The sequence below is a fragment of the Carassius carassius genome, chromosome 1, assembly GCF_963082965.1.
Source record: "Carassius carassius chromosome 1, fCarCar2.1, whole genome shotgun sequence".
In the NCBI taxonomy this organism is placed as follows: domain Eukaryota; kingdom Metazoa; phylum Chordata; class Actinopteri; order Cypriniformes; family Cyprinidae; genus Carassius; species Carassius carassius.
The window spans coordinates 23,395,330-23,415,838 of NC_081755.1; the positions used below are offsets into that span (position 1 = coordinate 23,395,330).

The window sequence follows — 20,509 nt, forward strand, 5'->3', positions numbered from 1 at the left end:
ATACACACACACATATGTATATATGAGTAATACTTAATAATTTCTCGTGATGTTAACCGATGTTAAGAAAAAAAAATACTGATTCAAATTTTTTCAGTTCAGTCAGTTTATAAATACTACAAGATGCTGCCAGTCTGTAAATCTGAACAGATCATTTGGTGGCACTTTACAGGTCACATCTGCTGTTCTGCTGTTTGGTCATCAGCTGCTGAGGAAAAATAATAATAATCAAATAAACCCACATTAGTAAATGTACATGACTATCTTTCTTAATAACAAATGCATAAATATATCTGAGCAGATTACAGGACAAACCTGAGGTAGGTATGTAGATGATCTGCAATATGAAGACAGAAATACAATTATGAAGCCTGGCTATCAGAGCCATGTGAATCTGATGTATTAGTGAAACAGTGAGTGTATGTGTACCTGCTCAGGCTGTGAATATCTCTTCCTCCATATTTTAAAGACAGCCAGTAATCCAAAAACAAACAGCAATAGAAGTACAGAGGGAACTATGATAACAGGATCAGGACCAGGTTCTACAAAAAAAAAAATATAATAATAATAATAATAATATATATATATATATATATATATATATATATATATATATATATATATATATATATATATATAAAATATATATATTTATTAGTGTAAAGATTGCCATTTGTATCAGATTGCCATACCTATACTGATGTCAAGCTTGTTATCCAGGCTAAGGTGAGTTACAGAACAAGTGTAGGTGTGTCTCTCTCGTTGTTCTTTGGCGCTGAGCTCCACACTCTTCCTCATCTGATAGGTTCCATCAAGGTTGGGCAGCAGTTCACCTCCTGTGATACTCTCTTCATTAACTGGCTGGCCATCTTGAAGCAGGGTCAGATTAATGTGACGTGGGTAAAACCCAGTGGCCAGGCAGGTTTTCTGAACTCCACCTGCCTCCCTGCGATAGTGTTTAATCACTCTGGGCTTTACTGTCAAGGAAAGAGTGAACACTTTGAGCAGGACACCCATCATTAATGTTTTCCAAACTAAACACAGTGCATTTGTGGAGGTTACATTAACTGACCTTTTGCCATCACACGCTTCTGCTCCTTTTTTAGATATTTCCTAAGCTGGCTAATGCACAAGGGCTGGTAAAAGTGGGCATAGAGCCACGTGTCGTACTCCAGCTGTGCCCTACTCTTTATGACAGGCCATTTCCAGTCAGTGTGCTGGTCTCCTTGAACGTTATAGCGTCGTTCAAAGCCACTCTCGCCATTAAAGGCCTCCAGCGTCATCATTCGGCCAGGCTCATCATGGAGAAGTTCACATCCAATCATCCTCTGCTGCACGTGAAGGCCTTGGGAAGAAATACAGAGTCTCTGATACACAAGGATGGTAAGGATGGAATTCACAATTCTGGTTATGAGATTACATTAACATTTAGTCATTTAGCGGACACTTTTATCCAAAGCGACTTACAGATGAGGACAATAGAAGCAAACAAAATCAACAAAAGAGCAATGATATACAAGTGCTATAAAAAGTCTCATTTAGCTTAATGCAGTACACATAGCAAGTTTTTTTTTTTAATCATATAATACATTTTTGGCTTTTGTTATTTGTATATTAAAAAAGAAAAGAAATAGATAGAATACAAAAGATTAGAGAAGCTAGTGTTTTTTTAAGAAAACAAGCTGTTATACATAGAGTGCAAGTCCAAAAGGGGCATGTTTTTTAAGAATAGAAAAAGAAAGTGATGTGTTTTTAGACAATTCTTAAAGATTAACATTGACTCACAGAGAACTGAAAAAAACATTGATTTTGCTGACAGTCACAGTAGTTCACTAACAATAGGGTTATCTGCCATTGAAATGGTTTCGGTATGATTTTCTTTCTTTTTTTTAATAAGTCTTTGTTTAATCGAATATTACAGTACAAATAATAATATTGTGAATTTAAAATAACTGTTTTCTGTTTGGATATTTAAACATCATTTATTCCTGTGATGGCAACAGCTGAATTTTCAGCATCACATGATCGTTAAGAAATCATTCTAATATGCTGATTTGCTGCTTAAGAAATTTCTTATATTTGTTTTTATAAATTTCTTATAATTATTATCAGTGTTAAAACTAGTTATGCCGTTTAATATTTTTTATGAAAACAGTTTTTTCAAGATTATTTGATGAATAGAATTTTTAAAAGAACAGCAATTATTTTAGAAATTGAAAGTATTTTATATATTTATTTTTTATCCTAGTGAATTCCAATTTTTGATTTGATTGCATGTAGCCTACACAATGAACAGATCTGACTGAAACTTTTCATACACTAAGAGAATAACGCAAGACCATTAGAGAATAATTACCTCTTGTATAATTTAGGTGATCAATTAAGTAGTATGCTTTGGTTTTCATGCCCTCGTGTATGCCTTTAACACTCTCAAGTCGATTAACGCGGATACGCGTTTTGAGTCATTTTCTCCTGATAACCCCGAAAAGAACTTAAATTACACTTTCAGTTTTAATCGTACAGATAAGAGCAATACATCAATCGAATCTGTAAAGGGTCTACTTTTTTTTGGATACAGACATAATAACAACAAAACTTTGTGCACTTATAAAATAAAGATAACAAACAAGGTGCGCTCTCTGCAGCCTTTGTCTGCGCTGATCTTCTTTTACAAACACGTCATTAAAATGAACTGTAACTCCGTGAATACTCAGAGATATCTATAGAAAGCTTGACATCTCTATTTTTAAACTAAACAAGTGCCGCCAAAAACAGATATTCTGTGATAAAGTAATCCATATGAAAACAACGCGATGTCTGTTTTTCATTATGTCTCCCTTCATTATATCTAATGTGACCACGCCCCCGCGCCGAACGCGCTATTCAGATTCAAACTGAAGCGCGCGGCTTGAATACGCCCATAACACATAATAATAATATATTAACACATATTATTATACACATAATTCACCCCAAAAAGATGTGATGTGGTTGAGGATTTGAGAAATGGATTTCCTCAGAAAAAAAAGAATGAAGCACTTTATTCAGCAGAGATCATAAACATGAGTAAGTCTCTTTTTATTTATTTATATACTTGTACTAGTTTTCACATAACGTGTAAACGTTTTACTAGTTAGACTTTTTCCAAACTATAATTCCTGACTAAATGTATAATCAAGTGAAACATAATGAAGTTTCAATAACAATATACAACACTATACCCTTCAAAAGCTTGATGTAAATAATATAAATGTAACAAATAGATAACTGTAACAAATGTAATAACAATGCTTTTCTTTCAATTTATTCCCCCTAAAAACCCAGAAAAATATTCTCAGCTCTTTTCAACATTAATAATAATGATGATAATAATAACAACAAATGTTTTTTTTTTTTTTTTTGTAGAAAATAAGATTGTTAAAAGGATTTCTGAAGGATTGTGTGACTGGAGTAAGCATGCCAAACAATTTGTTTGAAAGTCAGCTTTGATTGTTTCTAATAAACTGTTTAACTGCTCCCCCAAGTGGATATTAAATTATGTTGTGGGATAATTAAATATATTATTAATAAACTACAAACATAAAATTATATAATTTATTTTGTTCTCACATTCTCTCTTGTAACTCCTCACTCACAGTGGCACAGATGACTGAATGGCTCATAATGCAACTCATTATGCAGGCCTTTGTCTTCTCAGGTGTAAATCACAATGATATTCATGGTAGTTGACGCCTACTCGCATATGACTTTTACCAACAAAAAGTGTCTTAGAAAATTTAAATCAATATATTGTTTTCTGTGAGTGAGTAAACAAGATGATTTTAACATCATTTAGAAAGAAAAATTCTAGGCTACAAGCTCCAGTTCTCAAAAATCCCGGGAACCATTGTTCTTTATGTGTTTTTTTGCCTTATTCAAGCGTTTTAACATTTTTAGTTTTTCACTAACCACGCATAATATTTTTTTTCTCAAAAACACAATCATGTACATACATGCATTTCACATATTATTATAGCCCAGTTTGTGCTGATTACAGTGAGATTAGTCTTTACCCATTTAGATATTTATAAGAAACTGAATTGTTGAACTGTTGATAAAGTCGTTTGCTCCGTGACATTAACGGACTCTTGCACCGTCACCGGGACAAAACTTCTCTCATCTGAGTTATAGCGACCGATGACAATATCATCCAGCATCACAACTGCAGTGAACTCTGGGAAGGGCACTGAACTGTCTCCAGTCAAAAATGTAGCAAAGACCCATAGCGAGTGCGACCCTGTGAGAGATCAGATTTTTTTTTTTTTAGCTTCATAATTCGACAATATAATGAGCAAGAATAGCAAAATGTCTGCTTAGTGCTGTAAAACTAGTTCTTGCTTACCTGATTTAGAAACAACAGTATGTGTGGCTGACAGTATGCACACTAAGATGAAATAAAACATTCTTTTTACAATGTGTTAATTTTATTTATCGTTTTTCTTTACATTTACAAAATGATTAACTTTAGTCATCGTATCTATTTTAGGTTCCAGCATGACAATATTTGAGTAAATCTCTGATATGTATTAACTCAGCACCATCCCGTACTAACACTTCCTGGTTGTGCACGAGGTTACAGTTCATTCACCGGAGGTGTGGTTTCAACACGCGTGTCTGCGACCACTAGGAGGCGCCAATCAAGAGCGCCAAAACTGGAAACTGGAAACATTTGGAAAGTGAGCATCTTAAACAAGCTAAGACCAGCAAACCACTTTAGCTAGGTTTAATTTTATTATTATTTTTTTAGAAGGGGAGCTGGGGTCTGAGACCCAGAGTGTAACTGTAATTATCATTCTTCTCCACTAGAGTGCACTCTTTGCAAGGTTTCGTTATTCTCATTCGCAGAACTACAGGTGTATCTCAATACATTAGAATGTCGTGGAAAAGTTCATTTATTTTAGTAATTCAAATAAATTCAATGCACACAGACTTAAGTAGTTTAATTCTTTGGTTCTTTTAATTGTGATGATTTTGGCTCACATTTAACTAAAACCCAAAAATCTCAACAAATTAGAATATGGTGACATGTCAATCAGCTAATCAACTCAAAACACCTGCAAAGGTTTCCTGAGCTTTTAAATTTGTCTCTCAGTTTGGTTCACTAGGCTACACAATCATGGGGAAGACTGCTGATCTGACAGTTGTCCACAAGACAATCATCGACACCCTTCACAAGGAGGGTAAGCCACAAACATTCATTGCCAAAGAAGCTGGCTGTTCACAGAGTGCTGTATCCAAGCATGTTAACAGAAAGTTGAGAGGAAGGAAAAAGTGTGGAAGAAAAAGATAAACAACCAACCGAGAGAACTGCAGCCTTATGAGGATTGTCAAGCAAAATAAATTCAAGAATTTGAGTGAACTTGACAAAGAATTGACTGAGGCTGGGGTCAAGGCATCAGGATCCACCACACACAGACGTGTAGAGGAATTTGCTGAATCACAGACAACGTCCGAGGTGTCTTACCTGGGCTAAGGAGAAGAAGAACTGGACTGTTGCCCAGTGGTCCAAAGTCCTCTTTTCAGATGAGAGCAAGTTTTGTATTTCATTTTGAAACCAAGGTCCTAGAGTCTGGAGGAAGGGTGGAGAAGCTCATAGCCCAAGTTGCTTTAGGTCCAGTATTAATTTTCCACAGTCTGTGATGATTTCGGGTGCAATGTCATCTGCTGGTGTTGGTCAATTGTGTTCTTTGAAAACCAAAGTCACTGCACCCGTTTACCAAGAAATTTTGGAGCACTTCATGCTTTCTTCTGCTGACCAACTTTTTGAAGATGCTGATTTCATTTTCCAGCAGGATTTGGCACCTGCCCACACTGCCAAAAGCACCAAAAGTTGGTTAAAGGACCATGGTGTTGGTGTGCTTGACTGGCCAGCAAACTCACCAGACCTGAACCCCAGAGAGAATCTATGGGGTATTTTCAAGAGAAAGATGAGAAACAAGAGACCAAACAGATGAGCTGAAGGCCACTGTCAAAGAAACCTGGGCGTCCAGACCACCTCAGCAGTGCCACAAACTGATCACCTCCATGCAACGCAGAATTGAGGGAGTAATTAAAGCAAAAGGAGCCCCTACCACGTATTGAGTACATATACAGTAAATGTACATACTTTCCAGAAGGCCAACAATTCACTAAAAAGGTTTTTTTTAATTGGTCTTATAAAGTATTCCAATTTGTTGAGATAGTGAATTAGTAGTTTTTTGTTAAATGTGAGCCAAAATCATCACAATTAAAAGAACCAAAGACATTGAATTTAATACATGAGTTTCACAATTTGAGTTGATTTACTGAAATAAATGAACTTTTCCACAACATTCTTATTTATTGAGATGCACCTGTACATGCATGTAATATTGCTATAATTGATCAAATGTGAACAGTAAGATTTTGATTCATTATTTTATAAGGTGTACAGATTGGTAGCAATGTTAATAAATGATCTGTTTTTGGACAATGTTAATTTGTAACTTCCCACAAGGTAAGTAAATATGGGAGTGGATGAAAGATTCCAGGAATAGCAGCTATGCCATGTAGCATATCATGATAAGGCTTATCAATTTTATACTGCTATATCATACAAGACCAAGGCCAGTATAGGAGTTCAGTTAGGTCCATGTGAAATAAATGACCTCTATGATCTACACAGAGAAACATCAGTTATGGATTTAGATTGATTACGTGTTCAGAAATTAATTTCTTAATGTTTGTGTAGTGGGGCTCTGGTTATGAAAATTAGTCAACGATATGGGGTGTCTAGTCAGGACACGGAAGGCAGAGATATACGTTGAAGGCTTTAATATATCACTTTGGAATACAGATATATCACTTCTGGAATGCAGATGCACACTTTGGGAATACAGATGCACACTTTGGGAATACAGATGCGATGCACAGGCACTATTTCTTATGGTTTTACAGTGTAGGTGTGGTTCTAAATGAAAGGAAATACACATCAATATTACTTCCATAAACACAATTTAGTTAACTGAATAACTATCTCTAGTCACTTAAACAAGCAGTTCTAAACATGTCCCGAAACGTAACCACAATGGGAATAACATATAAGTCACACATACAACAGATATAAAGGCTGTCAATGACTATCAACGTTAACATAAATTACTAATATAAACTATAATCTATATGATATAGTTCCAACTTACTTGTGGTCACTGACGCACACGAACACAATGCGAAGATTAGCTCAACTGAAACTGAAACTAAACTGACAGCCGTTCTCTACAAGCCAGGGCATGTCGCAACATGTCAGAAAAAAGGCGTGGTCTGAACGAACACTCGCTGTACATACTCTGTCCATATTCACATCACTTGAGCCTTTTGCACAGCCGCCCCATAATTCACGGTGTGAATTATCTCCTGGAGAGGCTCAACTACCCACAGGAGCTGCTGTCGAGGCATTATCCGGTATGGCTGGCAGCTCAATGAGCTTGGCCACTGGTCTGGTGTAGGTCCTCCCATCTACCTGCACCTCAGCAGTCCTCACTTTCCCATCGACACTCCTAATGGTCTTTGTGACTCGTCCCACGGGCCACAATGCACGAGGTAACCTTTGGTCAATTACCATCACCACTGTACCCACAGTGAGGTTCTCTGTGTCCTTTACCCATTTCTGCCTTGATTGCAAGAAAGGCAAGTAGTTCCGTATGAAATGCGTCCAAAACTGGTCAGCTAACACCTGACTGTGCCGCCATCTTCTTCGACTGAGAATCTCAGACTCAGGGTACACCACCTGAGGAAGCGAAGAGTCGGGCCGCCCCATGAGGAGGTAATTGGGGGTCACGGGATCCACATCGGCTACATCTGTCGACACATAGCCCAGTGGCTTGGAGTTGAGGATTCCCTCCACCTCAATCAGGACTGTCTGCAAGACTTCTTCGGTCACTGTCTGTGCTCCCAGAGTAACATAGAGTGCAGCCTTAATGGATCTGACTTCCCGCTCCCAGGCTCCACCAAAGTGAGGTGCATTTGGTGGGTTGAACTGGAAACGGATCTGGTGCTTAGCCAACTTAGTCTGCAGCTCCACACACATGGCCTCAAAACTTGCCTTGAGCTCGTGCTCCCCTCCGCGGAAGTTGGTCCCACAGTCAGAGAGAAGCTCGAAGGGAGTTCCCCGTCTAGCCACGAACCTTCTGAGTGACATAAGGAACGAGTCGGTATCCATGTTGGGCAGCACATCGAGGTGAATGCACCTGGTGGTCATACACTTAAAAACAATTCCCCATCTCTTTTCCATACTCCGACCTCGCTTGACCTGGAATGGGCCAAAGCAGTCTACTCCTGTTGAATAGAATGGAGGCTTCAGGAGGCGGAGACGACAAGGGGGCAGATCTGCCATCTTAGGAATCGCAGGCTTTGCTCTCCATTTCTGGCACTCCGGGCAGGATCTCTGGTGACGACGCACAGCTTCTCGGCCTTGGAGGATCCAAAACTTGCGCCTGAGCTCTGCGAAGACCCTCTCTGATCCAGAATGGTGTAACTTGTTGTCGTACTGTCGTATGATAAGTTTGGTAATATGGTGCTTGGGTTCCAGCACAATTGGGTGTACGACATCATCTTCCAGACTAGTAGAACGGCGCAGCCTACCACCTACTCGGATAAGGCCCCTAGAGACATCGTACTCTGGAGCAAGTGACAAGAGCCTACTGCTGGATGGAAGTGCTTTCCCTGTTTGTAGGCACTTGACTTCGTCTGGAAAGCTATCATATTGTGCTCTCTGAAGGATTCTGAGTTCTGCTTCTGCGTAGTCATCTGCACTGAGGGCGCTTGATTGGGAGGCCGCCCCATGCAGTGACCTACTCGTTGCCTCAAGGAGATCTTCGAAGGTAGAGTGGTCTTCAGTGGCTGGGATCTCTGGAGCCGTAATGGCTGACATAATGCCACAGAACGCAGACCTCTTCATCTCTGTCTCATCTGTGACCTCCACGAAAGAAGTTGTGGCGGGCCATCTTTCACGTGATAGCCGAAGGAAGGCAGGACCTTGGCTGAATTGGTTTGGCTTGGCTAGGTTGGATAGTGTCATCCCTCTGGTGATAGCATCCGCGGGGTTATTCTGTGTGTCCACATACCTCCATGACCGGTGATCCGTCAGCTCCTGAATCTCAGATACACGAGTCCCTACAAACACCTTGTATCTGCAGGACTCTGACTGTATCCAGGCAAGTACTGTGGTGGAGTCAGACCACAGCACTGTGTCCCTCAACTGAAGGGTGAGCTCTCTCTGGATCATCTGGGCAAGCTGAGCTCCGGTAAGGGCGGCACAGAGCTCAAGGCGTGGCATTGACTGTTGTTTCTTCGGTGCCACTCTTGAACGTGCCAGCACAAAGGCTACATGGACTTGGCCATGAGGATCCTCACCACGTAGGTAAGCAACTGACCCGTAGGCGGACTCTGATGCATCACAGAATACATGAAGCTCGAGGGTGATGGCACTTACATCCACGTCCAGTGGGAAGTAACTCCGGGTGAGACTAACCGTTGAGAGCTGAGGGAGCTCTTCTTCCCATGAAGTCCAGGCTTGCAGGAGGTCGACCGGTAAGTTTGGGTCGTCCCAGTCGCGGTCTTTGGCCCACAGTCTCTGGACCAAAACTTTGGCCCTTGTCGTGAAAGGCAGGATATGACCTAGGGGATCATACTGGCTTGCTAATATCTTATAGATATTTCGCATGGTCGTCTGGCTTGGGAAAACCGGGCGATGCCTGTAATGGAGTGTATCCTCCATGAAGTGCCAACTGAGGCCTAGCGTCATTTCTTGAGCTTCACCATACGTCTGAGAAACCCATCTCTCGCTGCTGTCAGACTTGGCTTCCTTAGGCAAGTTGCGAATCACCTCTGGCTGGTTACTGGCCCATTGACGAATATCGAAGCCACCTGCAGCTAGAATGGTTCTAAGCTTCGTCACGAGGTTCCTGGCTTCTACTACGGTGGGTAGACTCTGCAGGCAATTGTCGACGTAGAAACACTGTTCCACACTGTGGCGGACATTTTCTCCTGGTTGACTTGACTCATTGATGTGTTTCTGAAGAGCAAAGATCGCGCAGCAGGGACTGCACGTCGTCCCGAACGGCAGAACCTCCCACTGGTACACTGATGGCTGTTTGTCCGTTTTTAGATCCCTCCAAAGGAACCTCAGCAAAGGCTTGTCTCTGTCCAGCAGGCGGACCTGGTGAAACATCCCTTTAATGTCTCCACTTACTGCGACTCGATGCTCCCTGAAGCGCAGGAGGACTCCAAGGAGTGAGGGTCCTAAGGCTGGACCAGGAAGGAGGTAGTTATTCAAACTTTGTCTGCCAAGCTGGAAGCTGCAGTTGAAAACAATCCGCTCCTTGCCATTGTGTCTGACCATGTGATGGGGCAGGAACCACGACTCCTTGGATGAGTCCACCTCACAGGAGTCAATCTTGGTGGCGTACCCAGCAATCTCAAGTTTCTTGATCTCCTCCTGGTAGGTAGATGCACGCAGTGGATCTTGTACTAACCTCTTCTCTGTGTTTCGCAGGTTCTTCATCACGACTTCCTTTGAAACTTGCAGCTTGGGCATGTTTGGGACTCGTAGAAGGGGTGTAGCGTACCGATGCACTCCGTTTACTTCTACACGGATGGTCTCGGCCTCTAATAGGTCCACTGAGTACTTGTCCTGTCTGGATCTGGTCACCAATCTCTCACTTTTGAAAGGTAGTGTATCTAACTGCCACAACCGTTCAACTTGACTGAACAGCTCAGCAGAAGGGGAGGAAACTGTGGTGAACAAGCACTGTGTGGGGGGAAGCTGTTGCTGCAGGTATTTTGCTGGACCCTGAAGTGTCCAACCGAGCTTAGTCTTGACTGCTGCAGGACCACCAGGGGGACCAAGATGCACTGGCTCAATCGGAACGATCAGATCAGCATTATCCGATCCAATCAGGAGGGTTGGCTGAACACCATCGATGGGTGGGATTGCCAGACCTCGTAGATGGCGATATCTTCTCTGGAGCTGGGTAACCGGGTAACTGTACTGAGAGAGGCCTAGGTGTTCACCTGTGAATGCGCCTTGAATGGAGAACCTTTTTGTTGGTTGGGAAGCTGGAGTGATCGTAAAGGACACACGTGAGCCTGACAGTATCTTGATGTCTTGGCGGATAGTACGGAGTGTGAGGTCTTCTACTTGACCCTGTACTCCTAGGTGGCGTGCTGCAGACGAAAGCAGAATGGTTCTCTCAGAGCCATCATCCAGCACTGCATACGTGTCAAGCACTTTATCCTGGTATTGCAAATTGACTCTGACAATCTTTAACAGCACCTGGCTATATCTATTTGGCTGATCCAGGTAGTGAGTCTCTGCCGTCGATGTGATGGTGGGCTCGTTCCCACTCCTCTGGTTAACCTCGTGAAGGACAGAGAGGTGTTTCGACTTACAAAGGCGACACGGCTTCTTAAGGTCACAAGCAGAAGCTAGGTGAGAACGTCCACATCTCCAGCACCTCCTCTTGACTTTAATCCAGTCCACCATCTCTGATTTGGTAAGTCTAGCGAAGCTCTCACATTGGCTGAGGTAGTGTTCTGCCTCACAGTAAGGGCAGGATATCTTACCCTTCCCTTGGGTTCGCATAAAATGAGCTGCTTGAGAGGGCGTGTCGGATGGATGTTTACTTGAACTGTCTATCCCATGCATAACCGTAGTAATCTTAACCTTGGACTTCTGCTGCTTAAATTCCCTCTTATCCTTCTTACTGTGAGCTTGAAGTGAGGGCTCAATGTCCAGGCATCTGACTTCTGCCTTCAGCCACTCTGAAAATTCAATGAGCGTTAGCTTCAGTTTATCCGGGTCCTTCCTATACTGTTGACGACGAAATCTCTCTTGCTGGTGCTTGGGGAGCCTGCTTAGAAGGCGCTTCACATTGGAGCCGCAGTGGAGTTCCTCATGGCCTTCACCTCGGAGAGCTTTCAGCATCCCTACCAGCGACTGCACTCTGATGGAGAACTCGTCGAGAGCTCTATCATCTCGGATGGGGGGTAGACGTTCCATGTCCTCTATCTCCTTCAGCACAAACTGATATGGACGTCCATAGCGTTCATCCAGTGCTTTCAGAGCTTCAGAGTAGGGCATACTAGACTCTGCATGAGCTAGCACTAGGCGATGTGCATGTGGCACCTTGACATGCTTCAGCAAGATGGCATACTTGTAATGCTCGGACTGAGAAGGATGGAGGAGTGTACTAAGGGAAAGGCGTAGCTCCACATATTGAGCTCTGTCCTCCTTGATAAAGTCAGGAAATGTTGGGCCTTCTATATTGGGGGGTGTATGCTGATATCCAGTGGATGGATAATGGGCCAGCATGGCTGGATTCCCTTGGTAGAAAGGTTGGGGTACATAAGGAGGCTGAGGTATTGACTGGTGCACGGGTAAAGGCATCATCTGATCGAAAGCTGGATTTCCATGTAGCGATCTGGGAGGAGCCACATGTGAGAGATGTGATGTATGAGGCTCAGGTGGCACCAGATGTGGATTTTCCAACTGAGGCTCCCTACCTTTCTCGTATTGGCTGCCGGGTGCCGCTGCACTGGGCTCACAATTACCCGATATAGGGTAGGACAAGAGTGAGCTATATGATGTGGCATTTCTTAATAAGCCTACTGATGGCTGTAGACCCTGGGTTGACTCTCTGGGATAGCTGGGCTGAAGGTGAGCTGGTGGATCATGTTCAGAATCCTGCTTGATAGCTTGAACGCCATAGCGTGGAACGAGCGTATGCTGAGGGGGTTGAGTGACTCGGCTGAGAGACGGAGGAAGTGTCATTTGTTCTAGCTGATGGGTTAGTTCTGCAGCTACACTTGGGTGATCCTCAGTTCTGTGTTGGTGAGGAACAAGGGTTGGCAAAGGCTGTGGTTCACCTCCTCTGTCTGGGTAGAGTTGGCGTACTGGGGTCTGATGCCGTGATGACCTCCTTGACGACTGAGCTGAGGTCCGAGGGGAATGATGCTGCAGGAAAAACTCCAAAAGCTCTGTTTGTTTCTTAGCAGTTTCACTCTGTTGCCGCGCTGTCTCCAAGGCTTGATGAACAATGGCTTCATTTGCATTATGCATTGGTGACATTGAGGATATGCTTCTAGCAGGACTGCGTAGCTCCCTCTCCTCTTCGTGCCTGTGCATCTGCGCTAAGCTATGCTGATCTGAATATTCGACTAAAAAATCATCCAGATATCTTGGGCGTTGCAGTGAGCGTTTGGGGCGCACTGGCGAAACAGGGAGGCTGATTCCTTCTTTACTGGTTGCCATATCATTGACACTATCCGGCTCGAAGGACCATAAATTGTAGTGGGGCTCTGGTTATGAAAATTAGTCAACGATATGGGGTGTCTAGTCAGGACACGGAAGGCAGAGATATACGTTGAAGGCTTTAATATATCACTTTGGAATACAGATATATCACTTCTGGAATGCAGATGCACACTTTGGGAATACAGATGCACACTTTGGGAATACAGATGCGATGCACAGGCACTATTTCTTATGGTTTTACAGTGTAGGTGTGGTTCTAAATGAAAGGAAATACACATCAATATTACTTCCATAAACACAATTTAGTTAACTGAATAACTATCTCTAGTCACTTAAACAAGCAGTTCTAAACATGTCCCGAAACGTAACCACAATGGGAATAACATATAAGTCACACATACAACAGATATAAAGGCTGTCAATGACTATCAACGTTAACATAAATTACTAATATAAACTATAATCTATATGATATAGTTCCAACTTACTTGTGGTCACTGACGCACACGAACACAATGCGAAGATTAGCTCAACTGAAACTGAAACTAAACTGACAGCCGTTCTCTACAAGCCAGGGCATGTCGCAACATGTCAGAAAAAAGGCGTGGTCTGAACGAACACTCGCTGTACATACTCTGTCCATATTCACATCACTTGAGCCTTTTGCACAGTTTGATTTAATGATCTCTTTTCATTCCTCGCTCTCTTGTCTATTTCCCAGTTTTACAGCACTGAGAGATCCAGTCAAAACCAGAACCACCCATAGTCAGAGTTTCCACGTCCTTCAGTTTGGGGATATGTTTAAATTCTGAAACTTTTAATATATGTTTTCAGGCCTAATGGCTTTCACACTTTTCTTTGATGATCACACTGGAGGGTCAGTTGGCCATCTAAAGCTCCTCTGGGGTCTTAGCCTTGTTAAAGAAAACGCATCAGTGCCAAGGAGCTAAACCGTAAAGCCACTTGATTGAGAAGAACAAGAACATGTTTATCATCACGTAACATATGCTTTGACAGTCATCATTTACCCAGACCACGAGAGGACAATGAAGCTCCTGAGCAAACGATTCTATCAGTTGTACACAAGAGCAACAATAAACCATTAAGCCATAATAGAACAATAAAATGGATTGTTCTACGAGTCCAGCACAGAAGAAACCTGTTAAATGGAAAAAAATATATAATAATAGTAGTAAGTTATAAACAACAAGTCGTCTAATCTTGTCTACAGCGCGAATAACTGTATAAAGTCAGAAGTCAAACAGAGCTTTAGGTATACATGATAGTGTACACACATAGGAATAACCCTTACGAAAATCAACAATGGTTTTATTATAGTAAAAGTGTAGTAACCAGGTTTTTCATGGTTAAACTATGGTTAGTGTAGCAAGACCACGGTTAATTTAGTTACCATGTTTTTGGGGGGTTTTATTTGTAGTAAAACCATGGTTAATTTAGGGGTGGGATAGAACCGGAACGTGTGTATGAATTCACGTTTATTAAATAGAGCAACAACCCAATTACACGGCTTCGGTTTCCCTCGGAGTTGTTTACATCAGTGCATGACCGAGGCTACTCACTTTCCACGAAAATAGGGCTCGCCGGGTCGACGCCCACTTCACTGCTCCACTTAAGGGCTGAGTCACCCCCGCACGTGGACCAGCCTGGTGACCGCCTCCGGGGACGACACGCCCCCCTCACACTCCTGAGCGCGCAGCCGTGTCCTGAGGGGGACGACTCACATGGCACACGGGACCCTGCGACTGCAGCGAGCACACAAACAGAGACGCATGTCTCTCTGCGCCGCGTCGATGCGTTGAAGAGCTGCGCATGGCGTGTATTATAGCCTATATGATTGAGGACTGAACAACGGCTTCATAACAAAGCCCAGGCGCGTCCAAGAGACGAAAATAACCTGTCGCTGTTTGATATTAGCGGGTGATATTAAACTACTTAAAGTCGTTTAAGATATTGAAAATATGCTTTTATTTTAAAAACGGGAATGACGGAACTTGGAACGTTTTTACTAACACAAAAATGTGACAGAATCGCACAACATCACCCTTAAAGGTGACATATCATAAAAATCAGACTTTTTTCAGGTTTTTAAGTGCTATAATAAGGTCCATGGTGCATCTACCAACCAACCAATGAAACGTACACAAAATTAACCCAGTAACTTTGTTTTGGTAAGCCTGAAAAAACGCGCGCCTATGACGTTGCAGTGGGATCTCATTATAATATTAGCGTCCCGGTTTCACCCATGGCGCACTCATTTGATTTCGCAAGCGACAACAAATAACGTCTATAATAGTGAAAATGACAGCATTTTGTTAAATTTTAGTATGATACTGAGAGAAGCGCACAATTAGCCCACTGTTGCTATCGTTACCTCCTTATATAAACCCTTTCACGATCGTTTACTTGCAGCTGGGTGAAAATACATGCTACTTTGGTGACTTTTGTGGTTACTTAAGCGTGTAAACCCTCTGTTAAAAAGTACTAATTTGTCAAACAGTATCGTATTTACTTTTATGAAGTTCAGACCTCACTCTATGAATCACGCCCCTATCTGTATCATGTTAGTTGTTATTTTTAGAATAAATATTGATTAATCAGCTCTGTCATATTTTTCCAAATAGCTCTTAATGAATCCTTTATGTGGCTGATGTGAAATGTATATAAAAGACATGTTGCTATAATGACAGAATCCTGTAAATGTTCTAAAACTCTTGCTTTGCTCTTCCTTAAGGAACGCGTCAGTGTTTTCCCAACACGTTCAGGTGGTCTTTGGTGTTCCTAGAGGGAGAAAGACCGCAGTGATGAGAGTCTGATGAGTGTTTAACATGCACTGAGACTTCCTCACGTTGTCGAGCACGAGCGCTGGTGCGCCAGACAACACACAGAGGACAAAATAACACAGGGATAAAACTACAGCTGAAGAGTTGAGATATACTGAGCTTTGCCTCTATGAGTCCAGTGCTAATTATCATGCTGTACTTTGCAAATTGATATGCACGGCTGACAAGGTGTGGTGATTTCTGGAGAGATTGTTAGCAATTAAGTTTATTTAAAGAACTCATAAGGTTTGATGTGTCACCTCCATTTTAAAACGAATCACATGTAATAATGCCATAATTAAGCACAGTCTAGGCTACATAAATGAGATCAGCGAAAGCTACTACAATAGTTTTCCGCAAGATGCATCATTTTTATACCACGGGGCTTATACCACGGGGTTTGCGGCACGAAAACACAACTTCACCCATACCAAAAAAATATTATTTATTGCCATTTGAACAATACAGCCTACCTCAACTCAGCTTCCAACCAGATGACATTAAAGAACCTTTATTTTTAGAGCGTAACCTAGAAAATTTTTTATAAGGTCAGTAGGCCTAAATGTGCAACCTGCATATATTTAAAGCTCAAATTTACAATGCTCATGATATCTCTGAGGGACTTGATGACTTTTAAAAGATTTTAAACTTTAGACTTTACTATTACAACTAAATATTTAATTCTGCCTTTATACAAGCGCATTTTTAAGCCAATTGCTTTAAATATTTTACTAGGGTGTGTCAGAGGGGCGTTATATAACTTCAAAACTAATACATAACTTTCTGGAAAAAAAAACTATTTCAAACAAACAAACAAACACACAAACACACATACATACATATATATATATATATATATATATATATATATATATAATTCAGTTGGGTTTCTGATTACCAGGTTAGTTTTGTCTTTGAAATCTGGCACTGACCAAGATACTGTGCGTCTGGTGACATAAACAAAGACCGTGCTGGTTAGATTATGGTACACCGGTGCGCTCCATGTGAAGTGTGTGAGTGTGTAACGCGTACGGAGTGTTTTTGCATGTGACAACACAGCGGTGTGTCAAACGCAGTCGTGCCGTTTATCACAAGTCTGGAGAGTCGAAGCGCGCGCAGCTATAAGTCCACTCAAGCGATACAAGCTGCGCGCGCCCGCTCTCATGGTGTTTGGTCCAGGTAACGTGATGTGCAAACGTGACGAAGAATTTATCATTTTGCTTATGCAGAGGCACTGTTATTAGGCTACCATGTCCGCGATAGTCAACATACAAATGTATATTTTTTATTATTTTATTATGTGTTTATTGTTCTGTTTCTGTTTATTGTTCATTCTGTTGCACTGCGGAGCTTCTGTCACGAAAACAAATTCCTCGTATGTGTAAACATAGCAATAAAGCTCATTATGATTCTGATTCAGCACAAATATTCAGACACTTGCCATAAAGATACAGTCCGAAAATAGAAGCAACAGGCGTGGTCAGTTCACAACATCAGAAACACAATGAATCATATACATTTATGTTTTCCACCCGCTTGTCACGTGTAGCGCCACGCAGTGTAGTTATACAGGTGAGAATGATTAATCAGACCCGCAATAAGACGCCAGAGTGAGTCACGTGAATGCAACTAGTGGCTCGTGCAGTGCCATGGACAGTAAAAGTGATGCTACGGATGTGACTCCTTTTATTGTTTTTGTTTGTTTGTTTTCAATAGCACGGTTTTGTTCTCAGACACGTGCCTGCTGGAGCCGCAAAAAAGTATAATGGTCTTCCATCTTTTCTCTAAGAGAGGCGCTCTATCTGGGACACAGTGGAAACTTGTTTTGGGGGTGAATTGCTGTTTTGAAAATAACCTTAAAATAAATTCAAAAGCTGAAAAGGCGCAACAAAGTGCCAAAATAAGCCTCCGAAATACACTAGTTCAGGACATTATGATTTTGTGCATCCTAAAATTAACTACATATAACCACACACACATATATATATATACACACACACATATATATAGGGTAAGATGGGGAAAGAAGTCCACATAAGCTTTAGCAGGATCTTTTGGGGTTAACAGGATTGTTATTATATGCTGTGGAATTATTAAATAACACCAATATAAATATCAATGAATTTGAAATGTTTATGTTTAACATCAATAAATCAAGCAACCTATTATTTTGGGGCAAGATGTCCCCAGGGGACTTTTGCAATACTTTACCCCATCTCACCTCAAAGGCACAAAATGTTCCTCAGATCTATGTTAATTACCCTTAGTCTTCAGTGTACACATACATTTATAAATTACAGATTAACTCTCTAAAACACAACTTTACATTAACATAACTTCGACATTATGATTTTAGGATTAAGTGATGACCTATATAAATAATGAGCATATAAATAAACTAGTATGTAAATGTAGTTCATATTTTATATAACTAGGCTATATTCACTTCTCTGCCATTTGGTGTGATACCTCAGATTAAATTCACACGTTATTGTTAGCTTTTTTCCCTATGGAATAATTAATACACTTAGATGATAATAGAGAAGAATTTTATTTTTGCCAGATAACAGATCAGACATCAAATATGTTAGTAATGGCACATTAGATATAGTCTGTAATGTTCACGTTCACATTTTTCATGCATTGCTGCACTATTTTTGCAGCGTGAGCAAGGATCCTCCAAGAGCCTGCCACATTCTGAATGAACGTTTCAGGAGTTTCATACATTTACTGGGAAATCGACATGCCTTGCGCTGAGCACTCACTAAAAAAATCTTCTCATTCAAAAACACTTTTCAAGCATTGGACTCAAGCACAGAAACCAGATTCAGTCATAGAAAATTCCAGACGATTTCAAACTCTTCAAATTAGACTTCATTTCCCAACACCGAAGTAGGCACGTGCGCGGGGATTTTTTTAAATTCGCACAAGTGTGTTCTGGAGAAACTGTGTCACTGGGCCACGAGGCTCCCGGGGTCACATGCACACATTTCGAGCCTCGTGCAGCTGCGCGCCTGCGCTCATCTCATCCACGCTCCTTGGAACAAGGCAAAAAGCAAAACCGGGCCGACTTGACAGAACAGTTCAGAGCGACACAGATCGGGCGAGTGACAGGCGCACTGGCGTATGATACACTTTTACTGAATGAACCACATTTCCCTCACGTCTTTGCGCAACATTTAACATCTTTTCTCAGCATCTAGCAGTTTTCTGCGGTTTTAGGACGGTCGTTTCGTGGCAGTTATGACTTTATCGTAAAGAAGAACCGATCTGTTAGAAAAACAGAAGTGCATCTTCTCTCTGCGTGTTGCATTGGAGATTCTTTCATAAAGCTGCTTTACTTTACTGGGGCTCAGCATGACGACAGCAGTAGATACAAACAACACAGGTAAGACTTCTTTCTATATGATTTTATAAACAGGCTCGTTGATCATTTCCTTGCATTCGCTTCTCTGCTTCATCACTGTCAAACTGATGTCTGTAGTTTCTATTACGCTCTACTGAATGTTTCGCGACGGATCCACAAAGTACATTTATAACCATAGCTTGGTGCAATTGAACGGCACGGATATCTTAATAATTGTAATAAATTGATCTAGCAGTAAAGTTCGCCGAATACCTCGACATTTTTTAATAGCTAGCCTATTTAACGACGCATGATTCTGACATAAACAATCGCGAAGATATATTTAAATACGTACATAATATATTTTAGTATGTGCAAATACTTCACTGTGCTTTCGTAAAAATTAATTACGTGTGTACTGAAAATTTCTGTTAAAGTATGCATTCTTTCCATGTTTATATCGTATATGTAGTGATAAAAGTTCTGTATCTACACGGAATGTAAATACACAACGGGGGCAAGGACAGCACGGGTTAAGGCACGGTGTTCTCGTTAAATTCGGGGAACTAGGTCATAACTGTAAAGTCAGGTGTACGGACATCCCCGTGATGCAGTTGAGCATCGGCGATCGTCGCTCGATTCACATGGACCGCCGTGCCTAGCCATGTGCTTTTTGTTTTCATTCTCCGCTCTCCGCCTTCAGCCATTGGTACACGCAGGCGCTCATTACATAATTCCTCCCAGCGCGAGCCCGTGTGTGACGCCGCAGTCTGAGCCATGTGCGCGCTGCGATTGGACCGAAGAGCGAGGCGCGGGGCTGGGCATCACGTTAACCCGTGTTTGCTTTAAAAGTGGGACATGAAATTGATCCAGTTTAACGTAACAGCCCCCCCCCCCCCCCCCCCACCCATGACATGAATACAGCGTCACAAAACATTCAAGTTCCCTTGGACTTAACTTAGTGCTCAAACATACTGAGATATGATACAACTCAAAATGTTTTGAAGATAT

The 20,509-nt window shown here is 41.7% G+C and overlaps 1 protein-coding gene across 2 annotated transcripts; it reads right to left on the reverse strand.

Moving 5' to 3' along the window:
• Nucleotides 1-12: 12 nt before the first annotated feature.
• Nucleotides 13-4,657, reverse strand: LOC132112823 (major histocompatibility complex class I-related gene protein). Of its 2 annotated transcripts, none has more exons than XM_059520614.1 (8): nt 4,382-4,657; nt 4,089-4,276; nt 2,357-2,429; nt 1,073-1,345; nt 693-977; nt 430-542; nt 316-337; nt 13-205 (listed from the first exon to the last, which is right to left on the reverse strand). In XM_059520614.1, the coding sequence occupies exons 1-8, from the start codon at nt 4,440-4,442 to the stop codon at nt 174-176; spliced, it is 1,047 nt and encodes a 348-aa protein (XP_059376597.1). In that variant the 5' UTR covers nt 4,443-4,657; the 3' UTR covers nt 13-173. The 2 variants fall into 2 exon arrangements, with proteins under 2 accessions (XP_059376597.1, XP_059376518.1); XM_059520535.1 differs by having other exon boundaries at nt 13-208.
• Between the last annotated feature and the right edge of the window lie 15,852 nt (nt 4,658-20,509).